This window comes from Sinocyclocheilus rhinocerous, unplaced genomic scaffold (assembly GCF_001515625.1).
Source record: "Sinocyclocheilus rhinocerous isolate Xijiao unplaced genomic scaffold, SAMN03320098_v1.1 scaffold258, whole genome shotgun sequence".
In the NCBI taxonomy this organism is placed as follows: Eukaryota; Metazoa; Chordata; class Actinopteri; order Cypriniformes; family Cyprinidae; genus Sinocyclocheilus; species Sinocyclocheilus rhinocerous.
In genome coordinates, this window is record NW_015634010.1 from 159263 (window position 1) to 173963 (window position 14701).

At 39.2% G+C, this 14701-nt stretch overlaps 3 protein-coding genes and 1 long non-coding RNA gene across 4 annotated transcripts in view; 3 read left to right on the forward strand and 1 right to left on the reverse strand.

The window, feature by feature from the left end:
- The first annotated feature begins 146 nt into the window (after positions 1-146).
- On the forward strand, positions 147-1578 carry LOC107744883 (urocortin-3-like). The gene is made up of 2 exons (XM_016558701.1): positions 147-346; positions 767-1578. The coding sequence occupies exon 2, from the start codon at positions 776-778 to the stop codon at positions 1217-1219; it is 444 nt and encodes a 147-aa protein (XP_016414187.1). The 5' UTR covers positions 147-346; positions 767-775; the 3' UTR covers positions 1220-1578.
- Positions 1579-2309: 731 nt separating this feature from the next.
- LOC107744880 (coatomer subunit gamma-2) lies at positions 2310-10381 on the forward strand. The gene is made up of 23 exons (XM_016558698.1): positions 2310-2451; positions 3238-3290; positions 3372-3452; positions 3581-3652; positions 4059-4138; positions 4313-4388; positions 4532-4624; positions 5099-5185; positions 5261-5418; positions 5527-5660; positions 5748-5815; positions 6093-6281; positions 6468-6563; positions 6764-7007; positions 7276-7351; positions 7845-7948; positions 8064-8189; positions 8451-8519; positions 8625-8936; positions 9046-9143; positions 9234-9372; positions 9701-9799; positions 9921-10381. Exons 1-23 carry the CDS (start codon positions 2415-2417, stop codon positions 10049-10051), a joined length of 2622 nt encoding a protein of 873 aa, XP_016414184.1. The 5' UTR covers positions 2310-2414; the 3' UTR covers positions 10052-10381.
- A 68-nt stretch (positions 10382-10449) lies between these two features.
- LOC107744881 (mesoderm-specific transcript homolog protein-like) lies at positions 10450-14600 on the reverse strand. Its single transcript, XM_016558699.1, has 12 exons — positions 14381-14600; positions 13919-14108; positions 13702-13781; positions 13464-13541; positions 13229-13365; positions 13072-13130; positions 12932-12972; positions 12778-12848; positions 12514-12615; positions 12349-12425; positions 11807-11870; positions 10450-10786 (listed from the first exon to the last, which is right to left on the reverse strand). Exons 1-12 carry the CDS (start codon positions 14474-14476, stop codon positions 10669-10671), a joined length of 1113 nt encoding a protein of 370 aa, XP_016414185.1. The 5' UTR covers positions 14477-14600; the 3' UTR covers positions 10450-10668.
- LOC107744885 (uncharacterized) overlaps positions 14045-14701 on the forward strand; it is a 49031-nt gene continuing 48374 nt past the window's right edge. The window contains exon 1 of the long non-coding RNA XR_001640537.1: positions 14045-14119. This is a non-coding gene — a long non-coding RNA (uncharacterized LOC107744885). The remainder of the gene's footprint in view (positions 14120-14701) is intronic.

Genomic DNA, 14701 nt, shown 5'->3' on the forward strand with positions numbered 1-14701 from the left:
CATCTGTTCTAAACGCGCCTTGGGTGCACGAGCGCATCAATCACCTCCTTATTTTACTGGGAGGATCCCAATAAATGACGTTATTGCTGGCGTACGACTGCAGCGTAATTAGGTTTATACTAAATAAATGCACATCCAATGGGCAAACAGTCCAAGCGGATATTATGAGCAGCCAGGGAGATATCAAACCCACTAAATCACTGTTATGATTCAATGCGACATTAAGTTGACACTGAGTTGTTGACTTGCTTGCCTTTTTAATAACACTTTGGATTCACGATCCAAAAGTTCTGGTTGACCTAACAGTGCTTCACTTCAGAAGATTCTCCTCATTGAAACGGTGCAGGTAAGGTACTTTTGCATTAGATTCAAGGTAATAGTTTACTCAGAAAGAACAATTCTGACATAAATTACACAGAGGTTGTTCCAAACATGTGTGACTTTATTTCTGGAACACGAGAATATTAGAGACTGATAGCTTTTGTCACCATTATGCTACATTATTTTCTGTATGCAATTAGTATAGTAGTATACAAAGTGAATTGTGCAGGGTAACACCACCTTATGTGTTCCACAAAAGAAAAAACTCGAGTTAGTAAAAAAGGAAGACTATTTTCACTTTTCGTTGAACATTTACTTCATGTGTAGATGCACAGGACACTTTTTATACAATCTTTCTTACAAAAAGTTTTACTAAAGTAATCATTACGCAGAAAATGTTCATCTAAAAGCCTTGTATGTATTACCACGCGCCTCCGTTCAACAGGGCAAAACGATGTGGCTCGCCCGGACCCTCCTCGCTCTGGCACTTCTTTGCGCACCGGTTTCCAGCCTCTGCTTACCGACGTACGACCCCGTGTCCAACTTTCTTTGCAACAATGAAGTGTTCTCCGAGACAGATGATAACGGGCAACCAGCAAATTCCCTGCTGGACAGTCTAAACCGCCTGTACAAATCGGCACACGCGCTTTCCTCCGAGGAGCCGCGCGAGAGGAGGACGATACCCGCGTCCAAATACAGATACTTGAGCCAGACGCAGCTCAGGAGTAAACTGTACCGTAACAGTGCGAAGAGCGACCGACGCAGCCAGGTCACTCTATCCCTCGATGTCCCCACCAACATTATGAACATCCTCTTCAACATTGCCAAAGCCAAGAACCTGCGCGCAAAGGCGGACGACAACGCGCGCTTGCTGGCGCAGATTGGAAAGAGAAAGTGAACTCTTATGTCAATAATTTGACTTTAATATATTTTTTTGTAACCTACTGAGGCATGTTATCTCTAATTTACTAATGTAATAAAAGTTTTTTGTTCAGTTGCATAACAAATTAGCAATGCTGAAAATTAATGGAACGTATTAACAAGTGACATAATGGGGTTTGATTTAAACGCGTTATGGTTTAGTCATGTTAGGCTTGTCACGTTTGTTAGATTTAATGCTGTTTTACAGAAAATGATTTCAAATGGGCTTATTAGCCTACCTACAGTAGTGAGACTCGTATGGCTTGTCAGCAAGATTGTTTGGTCAATTTCTAAACTTAAGCTTCAAAGAGACATAATGATTGGAGTATATTATATGTCTCAGAGGGAAGTTCGACATATTTTGCAATGCTCCTACACCTCTCCCTTTTCATTAACACAACTTGTCTGTACATCTCAGATGAAAGCTGTCCTGATTAGTATTAAACAGTTACTGCTCACGACTGGATGGTTACAGATATGTAAAGTTCTGAAAACTGGGTTGATAAATCCGACAGTTGAATATTTTTGTACTGAAAACAATTATTTTATCGTTTAATAAATAAATAATTGCAAATGTAACAAAGCGTCCATTCGAAGGTAATTGTTTCGAGACATAAGAATCTCTCTCTCTCTCTCTCTCTCTCTAAACACATCACTCAAAACTTTTCGCAGCTGCATTCAAGACAGACTAGTCAATGCAATAATTATTGAGAAGTCTACTTATGTTGCAGACAAATAGTGTTGAATAATAAATATACATTTGATCACTTTTTTTCAGATAGAATCAACATTTTGGTGAAGACCGAAATTAGTCTCTCAAAACAAATATAAAAAAAATTATATAGAGATAATTCTAAATAATTTATGATATTACAATCCATTCATAATATTATATTTCACAAAGTCGTAGCATTTAAATATTGTGTAAATTAAATCTAAATATTTAAAACTATATATATATATATATCTGGAACGTTCGCAGAACGTACGAATCAACCTCTTCATCGTCATCCCGACTTTTAAGCATAAACTTTTATTTTGAAGCTTGATCTCGGTGGGCGCCATCTTCACCTCAGCCAGCACACGACATACGTCACTCTAGTTGACGTGGAGGAAAAGAGCGTGAATGACTGACTGATCATCTCGTTTACTGCTCTCAAACATTCCGCAACATGATCAAGAAATTTGACAAGAAGGATGAGGAGTCTGGTAAGATCAATATTAAATACACGCTGACACATTATAGATTCAGTATTCTGTTATTAACCGCTTATTTCCGTGGCCGAAATGATGACGGCTGTTTTGCTAAGGAAGAGTGTCTGCAGGCCACAGCACTTCTGTAATTGTAAATCTAACTTATTTAACTCTAAAAAAATTAATGTGCATGTTCCAGTTTTGTACTTAATTCTGCCTTTGAGTGGCGGATTAACTGTGATACTGCAGTATCCTGTAGTATGTGTTTTTAATCTTTAATTGGGAAGCTAATGTGCTAGCAGTTCTCTTTATTGATCTTCAGTAACTTAACGTTACAAATATCAACGGTGAAGATCCTACCTTTACTTCGTGTTTTTTCCCCCAATAAGCTTTCTATTTTATATATATATATAAAGGGAACTTCTTACTGAGTTTGATTAAAAATTGGATGAGTTACTGCAAAAGGGGCCACATAGATGCTATTCTCTCCTATAATGCTCTTACTGTATAATATTCCGACAGTTCAGATTTAGAAGATCTTACTCTTTGGTTTTAGTTTACTTTGCATATAGGTTTTACATTTCATAGGTGTGACTAATATTGCTGTTTTGAAGTGAACTAACTCAGACGAAGAGTCACATATAGATGCTGTTTGACTTATTCTATGAGTGCGTTTCTAAAATAAATAGCATCTTATGATTTATAATTTAATAACTTATAGGTTATTATATTACCTGATGTTGTATTTGAATGAAGACGCATAGATTTAGATGATCGATAGATCTATTTTGATGTGTTTAGGAAGTGGCTCGAACCCCTTTCAGCATCTGGAGAAGAGCGCTGTACTACAGGAGGTGAGTTTGATGCATCCGAATCTTCAAATCAGATAAATGTCTCGTTCGCACTGTATATTATATTGCATGTATGTTTCAAAGGCTCGGATTTTCAACGAGACACCAATCAATCCGAGAAGATGTCTGCACATCCTCACAAAGATCATCTACCTGCTCAACCAGGTACATGATTATATCTTACTTTTCCAGCAGCTTTCCACTACAGTTTTTCCTTCTTCTCTCTCTCTCTCTCTCTCTCTCTCTCTCTCTCTCTGTGGACTGATCCATCACTAACCTCCTTCATTTTTCAGGGTGAGCACTTTGGAACCACAGAGGCCACTGAAGCTTTCTTTGCCATGACAAGACTGTTCCAGTCTAATGATGTAAGAAAATGTACAGCCCCATTAACTGTTTTTATTAGAGTTACATATTGCATTATGTATAATATAATTTAATTAATGACAGTAACAAAATTATACACAATAATTTCTTACACAAAATTTGCCAAAGCAGACAGTTATTGTCCAATACAAGTCTGGCTGATTTATCTGTGTTTATTATTTCTTGGGTTGTTGTTAAAAATTATAACACATAGTTCCTATTTTTTTAAAAATAGTTTATTGAAATAAATCAAATGAAATAAAATATAAATATTTAAAAAGTATTGAAAACCTGAAAATTGAAAATTAGGAATGCCTTGGCAACTACCTGAAATATCTTCAAGTTGAAGCACTATAATTATTAACTGGAAAATACTTAAATAAACAAACAAATAATTGTTTGTTTTAGCAAACCCTGAGAAGAATGTGCTACCTGACTATAAAGGAGATGGCCAACATCTCAGAGGATGTGATCATTGTTACAAGCAGGTGAGCACTTCATGTTGCCATAGCAGCGGATTTCTTACTTGAGATATTTACAATATATTTTTTCTAATATGTGTAGTGTAAAAACGTTTTATTTGATGAGGAATGGAAATCTTTGCACACGCCACTGATATTACCTTATGAAAATCACTGATTAATGTTTTGTTTGTGTCTCAGCTTGACAAAAGACATGACTGGTAAAGAGGATGTTTACAGAGGACCGGCAATCAGAGCTCTCTGCAGGATCACTGATGTGAGTCTCGACTGTTTGCAAACTCATTTATCTCTGTGTATAGGAGACTTAATTTGCTGTTGGTGAGAAATAAACTATATAGAAACTGCTGGAACAGATATAAATGATCCTTCCAACTGTGCTTCTTCCATCTTGTCCATCAGACCACCATGCTGCAAGCTATTGAGCGATACATGAAACAGGCCATTGTGGACAAAGTGCCCAGCGTCTCCAGCTCTGCTCTGGTCTCCTCACTGGTAAGATCACAAGCTAGTATTATTTTAGTGACATATACTATTATAGTATTTATCGATATTTTAAATGTACTGTATATAGTTTGAATTTACATTAGAATTTTAGTTTCTTTTTTATGTTTATTAGTTTTTTTATATTCGTTTTAGCTTTTATTTTAGTACTTTAAAAAACATTTTTAAGTTTGTCTAATTTATTTTATTTCAGTGTTTTTCATTTAAGGGAAAATATTTTTTTACGGTTTTAGTTTTTAGAAACAATAACAACATTGCTAATGACAGTTCAAAGGGTGAAGGGTGTAATTTTCATGGCGCTAGCAGCACAAAACAGTATAATATTATCCAAAACACTTTCTGTCCCATCCCCATCTGTCATTGTTAATATAAACTAATCTGTTTACCGCTTAACTGTTTATTACACTTATTCCCATGATGGATAATTCTGGATAATGAAGCTCTGTTTGTGTATCTGTTCTTCAGCACATGGTGAAGATGAGCTTTGATGTGGTCAAACGCTGGGTCAATGAAGCTCAGGAGGCGGCTTCGAGTGATAACATCATGGTGCAGGTTAGTTGTTTACATCCATTATCTGATGAGTTGATGGTCTTTCTTTCTCTAATGAAATGGGATCTTTCTCCACAGTACCATGCGCTGGGTCTTCTGTATCATCTGAGGAAGAATGACCGTCTGGCTGTGACCAAGATGCTCAACAAATTCACCAAATCTGGCCTGAAGTCTCCATTTGCTTACTGCATGATGATTCGCATTGCCAGTAAACTGCTGGAGGAGACAGAGGGAGGGTATGTGTATTGGACATCAGTTTTTTTCAGGCTCATTTAGGCAATATTAACGTTATGCAGTTGCTTATAATGTAGACTTACCTAGTCTGTCTACATGTGGTTTATCAGACACGATAGCCCGCTGTTTGACTTCATTGAGAGCTGCTTGAGGAATAAACATGAGATGGTGGTTTATGAAGCGGCCTCTGCCATCGTCCACATGCCCAAATGTACCGCCCGTGAGCTGGCTCCTGCTGTGTCTGGTTAGTCTTTCTTCTTTGCTTTCTAACCAGCACACACAACAGAGTACACTAGAATAATTTGGTCTTTCTTTCTTTCCCTTTCCATAGTTCTCCAGCTGTTTTGCAGCTCTCCCAAAGCAGCTCTGCGATATGCAGCTGTACGGACCCTTAATAAGGTTGGTTTGAATAGGATTTAGTTTGTAACTAGTTGCAGTATCTATCAACTACCACATGGAGACACCAAAGAACACATTTTTATGTTCAAAGTAGAGGTCTACACGGGTCCAAAAATGGGTCGGGTCTCGGGTCCTCCGTGTAGACCTCTAGTTCAAAGGCATGGTTTTATCACACAAATAGTGCAAAAACTACATCCTAAATAGGGTGAAACATTAGAATTCTGAATTTTTTGGCATGAAAAAGAGTTATGACCACTTTGGGAAAAAAAATACACAGGTGGCAATGAAGCACCCGTCAGCAGTGACCGCATGCAACCTGGACCTGGAGAACCTGATCACTGACTCCAACCGCAGCATCGCCACCCTGGCCATCACCACCCTGCTGAAGACCGGCAGCGAGAGCAGCGTCGACCGCCTCATGAAGCAGATCTCCTCCTTCGTCTCTGAGATCTCGGACGAGTTCAAGGTGTGACTTCATGACCCAGACAGTGAATTTCAAGAAAATTAGAGAACAAACACATGCTTCAGATGCATATGCAATCATGTTTCAGGAGTTATGTACATATATTATATTTTTTTAAATGATCGGTCCAGTGGTAATGTTCTTGTAAACAATGTGTTTTCATAACCAAATGGCGTGTTTGTTTTCCAGGTGGTTGTGGTCCAGGCCATCAGTGCTCTGTGCCAGAAGTATCCCAGAAAGCACAGCGTGATGATGAACTTCCTTTCAAACATGTTGAGAGATGATGTAAGTTCATCCAAGGACGTGTGTTATTACACTGGAGTCTTGTAATCTCTTTTCTTGTGCCAAACCACATGACCAGATTTACACTTGATATCCTTAATACCTGGTTTACTTCTGATCTGTATTTTAATTATTATTGCCAAAAAAAGCTGAAAAACATTTACTTTTCATTTTTTTGGGTTTCATTTTTTTTTCTTTTGCAGGGTGGATTTGAGTACAAGAGAGCCATTGTGGATTGTATCATTAGTATCATAGAGGAAAACCCAGAGAGTAAGGAGACAGGCTTGGCTCACTTATGTGAGTTTATCGAGGATTGTGAGCACACCGTACTGGCCACTAAGATCCTCCACATGCTGGGGAAAGAGGGGCCACGTACCCCCACTCCCTCCAAATACATCCGTTTCATCTTCAACCGTGTGGTGCTGGAGAGCGAGGCAGTGCGGGCAGGTGAGTGATCTTGCGTGACCTTTGACCCATGTGTTAACCTCCTTGCAATGAGCTTTTAAAGACCTGCTCGTGCCACCTTAAGATTTTAGGAAGCTTGTGTTTGTAATATCCATTGGTACAGGTTTTTTGTTTGAGCGCCACACACGTGTCCCAGTAATTAACTGCAGTCAGACTGCAAGTAGTAGTAATTTTAAGCAGGGCTGATAATCTGATTCCAGAGACTAAGCTTTCTTCTGCTCTGACTCTCCTCTCACGTTTTTCTTCAAAGCTGCTGTAAGTGCACTGGCTAAGTTTGGGGCTCAAAACGACGACCTGCTGCCAAGCGTCTTAGTTCTGATGCAGAGGTAGGCCTTCAATGGCAGGAAGTGTGTGTGTGGAGGGAGTGAGTGTTTATACTGGTAATTTGAGTATTGGAGTAAGGAAATGAACAAAGATGTGTTTGGAAATCAATGCAAATGTTTGTTTAAAAAAACAAACAAAAAAAGAGAAAATCCTCATTAAATAAAATATTGAATATATGAACAATAAAATGTTTTTTTTTTTTTTTACTAAAAAGAGAAAATCCTAATTTATTTGATTGGATTAAAAACAGTGATGCAAAGCAGAGAATAAAACTATTTTACCTAAAAAGTGAAAATCCTTGTTTAAATGGATTAAAATGGTTTCACATGGAAAAATAAAGTAGTATATATTAACAATTTTTCTGTATTTTAACCACTTTTACACAAAATTGTTTAATCTACCAGAATGTAAGAATATTGTCATGTTAATGTTGCTTATTGCCCATGTCTAGAGAGAAATGTTTTAATGTGCTAATTTACTGTGTGTGTCTGACAGGTGTATGATGGACAGCGACGATGAGGTCAGAGACAGAGCCACATTCTACATGAACGTCCTTCAGCAGAAGCAGAAGGCCTTGAATGCCGCTTACATCTTCAATGGTGAAGGGTTGCAGTTGTTCTGGATATTTAAGATTCTTAATGTGTATCTGATATTGTATTTGGTTTGATTTAGCTGATGTGAGTGAACAAGGGTTGTTGAATGGTTTGAATGCAGGTCTGTCCGTATCTGTCCCTGGACTGGAGAAATCCCTCCACCAGTACACACTGGAGCCCTCTGAGAAACCGTTCGACATGAAGACAGTTCCCTTGGCCACTGCACCCATCACCGAACAGAAAACAGGTGTGAACCTGAGCTTCAGCAGCCCACACTGCTTATGATCCTGAGGCCAATAACTTCATTACTCATCATAATCCATTGCAGAATATTTTCATAATTATGTATGCTCAAAAAACGTTTTGTTTACATTCTACCATTGTTTGGCCTCTAATTTGGATGCTAATCATCTTATGCCTTTAACCTGGGGTTTTAGGGTAAATCGCAGAGCTTACTCTAAACTGCTCAAATTGCCTAAGTTCACTTAATTTTTCTCTTTCATGCCAGAAATCGCACCCATGGCAACAAGCAAACTACCTGAAAAGCTTGCACCTTCCCGCCAAGACATTTACCAAGGTAAGAAGATTAGCTAATTAGCAAAACAATGCATGTGGCATCATTAAACCTGTCTGAAGCAAACTGTGCCACATTTCAACTGGTCCCCTTATTTTTCTCCCTCAGAACAACTTGCAGCCATCCCAGAATTCCAGGGCCTGGGTCCCCTGTTCAAGTCGTCTGAGCCGGTTCAGTTAACAGAAGCAGAGACGGAGTATGTGGTGCGCTGTATCAAACACACTTTCGCAAATCACATGATCTTCCAGTTCGACTGCACCAACACGCTCAACGACCAGCTGCTGCAGCGAGTTCTGGTCCAGATGGAGCCGTCAGAGTCGTACGAGGTGCTACATTATGTACCTGCACCAAGTCTCCCCTACAGCCAGCCCAGCTCCTGCTACAGTCTGGTCCGGTTACCAGAGGATGACCCCACAGCAGGTCAGACATGATTGATTCGCAGTAAGATGTCAACTATTCTTGCTTGGGCAGATTTGATGTTAAGTTTCCCTTAATGATTTTTCTGTTTTGTTGTTTGCATTTGTCTTAGTCTCTTGCACGTTCAGCTGTACAATGAAATATCTGGTCCGGGACTGTGATCCCAACACAGGAGAGCCTGATGATGACGGTTACAACGATGAATATGTGGTATGTGAATTTTCAAAATCAGTCCACACTGATGAAAATGGGAAGATTATCAGTGGCCATTCCTCACTCAATGTCTTGTTTCCCTCTCAGCTGGAAGATTTAGAGGTGACAGTCGCTGACCACATACAGAAGGTGTTGAAACCAAACTTTGGTGCAGCGTGGGAGGAGATCGGAGATGAGTTTGAGAAGGAAGAGACATTTGCTTTGGCCACAGTCAGAACTTTAGATGGTAAGATTGCTAAAAGGAATAGTTAACCTCAAAATGAAAATTTGCTGAAAAATGTACTCGCCCTCAGGCCATCTAAAATGTAGATGAGTTTTTTTTTTCATTGGAAATTTAACATTGCATCACTTGCTCACCAATGGATCCTCTGCAGTGAATGGCTGCCGTCAGAATGAAAGTTTAAACGGCTGATGAAAACATTGCAATAATCCACACGACTCCAGTCCATCAATTAACGTCTTGAGTTAAAAGCTTCATGTTTGTAAGAAGAGTTTTGTGGCTGGAGATAACAGAATGTGAAATTATCATCTCTTTATTGTGTTTGTCTTCACAGAGGCAGTAAATAACATTATCAGCTTCTTGGGCATGCAGCCTTGCGAGCGCTCAGACAAAGTTCCTGAAAACAAGAACTCGCATGTTCTGTTCCTAGCAGGTATGTACTGACTTCATCACTCCAGTTTTTCAGTTTTGAGAATTTTAGTTCTTGTATTTAGTGTTTTTAGTGTTAATTTTCTAACATGAGCAATGAGGTTAATGATCTTGTCTTTCTGAAGGTGTGTTTAGGGGAGGTCATGATGTATTGGTGAGGGCACGTCTGGCTCTGGCTGATGGGGTCACTATGCAGGTGACTGTTAGGAGCACAGACGAGAACGTGGTCGACGTCATCCTGGCCTCTGTCGGCTAAACAAGTAATGTTTGAGTGACCTGGTCACATGCCAATCAATCTGGGTCATTGTGCTTTTATATGTATCTATATAGTAGCTCTATAACGTTTCTCACAACCAACTTTGTGGCTTGATATGAATCCTCGGAATCATCCTGTTTCTGTATTTGGTCTGTTCTGTTTCTGAGAGATGTCTAAAATACTGTGCCACTTTATTTCATGTGGAAGAGATCTAAACATTGTTTCTCTGGTATCTGAGCTGTTTTGATGTTGTGTCACGGCTCAGGGGGAAAAAAGTCCTTTACTACAAACCTTTTCATTTATCAATAATAAAACAGAAAGAGTACAAAACTTGTGTTGTATTGTTTTTTTTCAACACAAAACCTGAGACAATTCATACAAAGACCTTTTTAATTGAATAAAAGCATTCATGCATTGAACAAATGTATTTACAAATAATGGCATTGTATATGAGCAAACTCTGTTGTAATGACTGTTTAGGTATTTGGTGCAATACTTTCGGTTTCATGCATTTAAACACATGACTGACATTTCACACACTCTGCGGTTTGTTAATAAATGGATTTGAATATTTTCTAACAACTTATTTGTGGCAATATTCCACTCCATTACTCATCTCAGAATGAGTTGATAAAGCTGAGGTAGGCATTAAAGAAGCCTGTGGGATCCTCCAGCTGTGGATAATGACTCACATGCTCATCTAGAACCGATACAGTGGATCTCTGCACTAGTTTCCTGTAGGTAAGGAACAAAGAGAAAAGTGGTTATAAAAGATTTCTAATGTTATAATATCTACAGGGATAGCTTGTTCTGTCTTTGCTCTGTCACAGCTTAGCGGTTTCATCTTTGTTTATAGGATTTGTTTCAACTTGAAACCACTGGTTTTACTTGTAATAAAACCATGCAGAGACACAGATAGTGCAACACTACTCCTAAAACACACTGCATGATTTTCTGCTGTCCCAGACGAAAGATTGGCATCGTGAAACAATCAGGCGATTTCTATGATCGTGGCTCCTAAACGGTGGTCCTATGTTGTACAGAGAGAGGTTCAGAGACCGCCGTTTTCACGGTCTTGTGACCAAAGATAGCCTACGATCATTTTCTGAGTGTCAGAAATCCAGCATGATCATCGCACAGTGTGTTTGCTGCAGCCAATAAAAATGCGACATGAAATCAACGTGACACGGCGCTAAAACATAAAACTGCTTACCTCAAGCTCTTATCCCTCCCTCCCTCTTTCGCCGCATCCACTTTTTTCAGCACACATACCTCAAGCTCTTCTCCCTCCCTCCCAGAAAGGACAGTATGACAAAAATATCGCTTTCCTCAGCGGACATTCAAGCTAATGTTTTATTGTGAATATGAGACTGAGCTGAATAATGAATGCTGTATCAGATGCAGATAAACACACTCACTCAGTCCATCTCTCTCTAATAATACTCGACTCCACATAATACACTTCTTTTAATACAGTAATACAATGTGCTTTCTTCGTCACTAGTTCTAAAGTGACGTTTTCAAATTAGTTACTGAGGCTTGAGCTCAGCTGTTAAACTGCAAACTGAGATTTGAATCCGTGGCGGAAGGAAGTAGTTCCGCACAAGAGGGTTTTTAAAGATTCCGTTGTTTTTCTTATGTATTTACACACTTGTGCTGTCGAACTCTTCGAACGAATTTTCCCTTATTTACCAACAATGACAATAATAACTTAAAAGTTAGTTTAAACTGACTTTATAAATATAAACTACTTACTGGTAGAGCTGGATAAACTCAGGATGTGGATTAACTGGATCTAGTGGTCCATAAATCATGTGCACTATAAAGTAAAAAAAAAAAAAAGTGATAAATCAGTGATATTTGCAAAGAACAAATGGTCAGGATGTTCTACATTACACAGCCTGATGTGATTTATCAACTAATCACCTTCCAAAGCAAAAAAAACTATTCACAAAAAACAATACAACCCTCCTATCCTATAATGAATGTTAACATGTTTTTCCTGCTGCACTGCTTGTATAATATAGTATGCTGTGCAATACTTTACTGCATTCAACTATGTAAATGTTCACTTAATATATACTGTCACCTCAAACACTTATTGCCTGGGGTGAAGACAACCTAAGCAGCTTCCATAGTCATTTTTATTGGATTAAACTACTTAGCCTCAATAGCACTGCCCATGGCCGAGTTTTTAAGCAAACCATCGCAGTGAGTCATATTCACACACCTCATTCTGGTATCCTGACGGTTACTCCAGCACTTTGTACCACAGTATGAATGGTGTGTATACTCACATGGTGTTGAAGTGGAGGTTAGAGTCCCGACCCATCTCTCTCTGTGTTTCAGCCTCTGGTTAATGTACTGCAGGATACTGGGCAAGACACAACAAACGATATTTGGTGACCGTTATTATTAAAGGCAAAGCATTGCAGGTGCAACACATGGAGAAGTTTGGACACCTGTCCATGACCAGATTTCCATCATTAAAGCGAATGCCTGTCCACATGTCCCAGAACTCGGCTTCTGTTGGCTGGGTGTATGGTCCAAACACATCCCTTATTCTGTAGGGTGAATATATAATATTTGCAATTGAAGGCTTTAGGTCACAGCTAACATGATTTAAGTAAATGATTTAAGACTGTGTAAAGTACAACAAATAGTTTGAACTGTGTATTAGAGAGCATAAAACTAAACACTACTCCCATTCCGGATGCTCCACTCACCCTCTAGAGAAAAGCTGGAAGTTTATTAGGCGGGTAAATACAGGTGAAATGAAACCAGAGTCCTTCAGCACCTATAGATGGCAAATTATTGTAAATATTTACTTCTCATATTTGAAAATGAAAACAAATGTGTCTTTATAAAGTTCACACTCACTTTCTGAAGGAATCTTGGATAATGAGTCTCAGGGAATATTCCTTTAAAGATTGAAAACAAAATGAACAAAGTTATGAATCTCCATTCAGATTTAAAGAATATATATTCTAATTTTCTGACCGCATAAAACTCTAATGTACCTCCATTTGAGAGGCAGAGGCTGTTTATCGTGATGTGTCCGCTTCTGTTATGGTCACTCCTGTGTGTTTAACTGCATGTGAGAACCACCCAGATCATATTGACAGGAACATTAAGCTAAATTATGCCAAGAGACTTTTAAGGATCATTAGGGCTCACCTGTACAGTAACTCGAGAGCTACAGTGTCTCCGTAGTCATGTGACAGGATGTTGATCCTCTGCTCTGACAGACCCAAATGAGTAACCAGGGCCTCCACCACACTGGCCTGCTCGAAGATGGAGTAACGGTGCGGTCGCTGGAGTTTGTACGATAGAAGTAATGATTAAAATTATGGATAATAAAATAGATTCTTTAAAAACTGTAGCTGTAATGACTGCATGAGTTTCATCTCACCGGTTTGTGTGAAAAACCAAAGCCCAGGAAGTCGAGAGCAATGACTCTGTTAAAGCGTTGAGTCAGAGAATCCCAGATCTACAAAACAACAGAATGAGATTCAAGAAACATAAGTAAAAGTGCAGTGTCCAGTCACTGTCAATAAATTGCCCTCAGCATTAAACTATTGCTGCTTTCTTGAAATGTTAATGCAGTTTTATGCCACAAAATTACTTTAAATGGCGCTCTGCTCACTTACCTTATACCAGTCATAGCTAGAAGTAGGAAAACCATGAAGCAGCAAAAGGACATCAGAGCTTCCCACGACACCAAATGACTCTTGAAAAACGTGAATACAGTACATTATTATGTGTATGTATTGTGCATATATACACACACACACACACACATACATACATACATATGGAACGAAAATGAGAAAGAGAATCAGTTTGTAATCAAAGCCTGTGATGTACCTTTATAGAAGATGTTATTGCCTCTGAATGTGAAGAAGTGACCGGAAGTGCGCCAGCTGTTGAGCGCAGGTGAGAGCTGTGGCGGAGGGATGTGAAGATACACCGCGAGCAGAGGAACACACAACAGAGCCACGTAAAGCCACCACTCCCTGCTCGCGCGACGGGCCGATCCGCACTCACTGTCATTCTTCTGCAGACAGGGTAGGTCTTTGTTGTGTGTTGTGTATTGCAGTTGTTATTGTATTAACATAGTATGTTATGGTATTTTATTGCTACAGATACGAGCGTTTGTCAAATGAAGTAACGTTACGGCATCATAACACGAAATTAAACTGTCAGGGCAGCCTTGCTATGACAAAAAAATGATAGTTAAATTTAAACTGTAGGCAAAATTACAACTGCCATATAATGCGTGCTAGTCATCTGACAAGAGAAACGCGCTTAACGCGTAAAGTTACTTACAGGTGAGTCGTGTGTCATTCTCGATTCCTGCGCTTTATCACAGTGTGTGTCGGTTGTTTTTTCTGTTGAGCTGAAATATGTGCTGTTGAGCGACATTAAGAGTCTGTCACTGAGCTGTCATCTGCAGAATCAATACTTGCGTTCCCTTAAAACGTTCTGTTGCGACTGTTATCAAGCGTCGTGTTGCCAAGGATCCAAAGGTCTCGGGCTCAAAGTAAAGCTCGCTTACGCCTCTAGTGGAGCGGATGGTGAACGGCAATAATATCTAGCAGAGGAGCCGTGTTTGTTTCAATAGTCACTGCATCCAAAACGTCTAGTTTG

Excerpts from the sequence above, each read along its gene's own strand:
- LOC107744883 (XM_016558701.1), top strand. The coding sequence starts at position 776 with ATGTGGCTCGCCCGGACCCTCCTCGCTCTGGCACTTCTTTGCGCACCG.
- LOC107744880 (XM_016558698.1), top strand. The coding sequence starts at position 2,415 with ATGATCAAGAAATTTGACAAGAAGGATGAGGAGTCTG. Across the intron at positions 3,453-3,580 it reads TCATCTACCTGCTCAACCAG|GGTGAGCACTTTGGAACCAC; the intron begins GTACATGATTAT and ends TTCATTTTTCAG. Across the intron at positions 6,564-6,763 it reads CAAACATGTTGAGAGATGAT|GGTGGATTTGAGTACAAGAG; the intron begins GTAAGTTCATCC and ends TTTCTTTTGCAG.
- LOC107744881 (XM_016558699.1), bottom strand. The coding sequence starts at position 14,476 with ATGTCGCTCAACAGCACATATTTCAGCTCAACAGAAAAAACAACCGAC. Across the intron at positions 13,542-13,701 it reads CTAGCTATGACTGGTATAAG|ATCTGGGATTCTCTGACTCA; the intron begins GTAAGTGAGCAG and ends GTTGTTTTGTAG. Across the intron at positions 12,973-13,071 it reads CCTCTGCCTCTCAAATGGAG|GAATATTCCCTGAGACTCAT; the intron begins GTACATTAGAGT and ends CAATCTTTAAAG.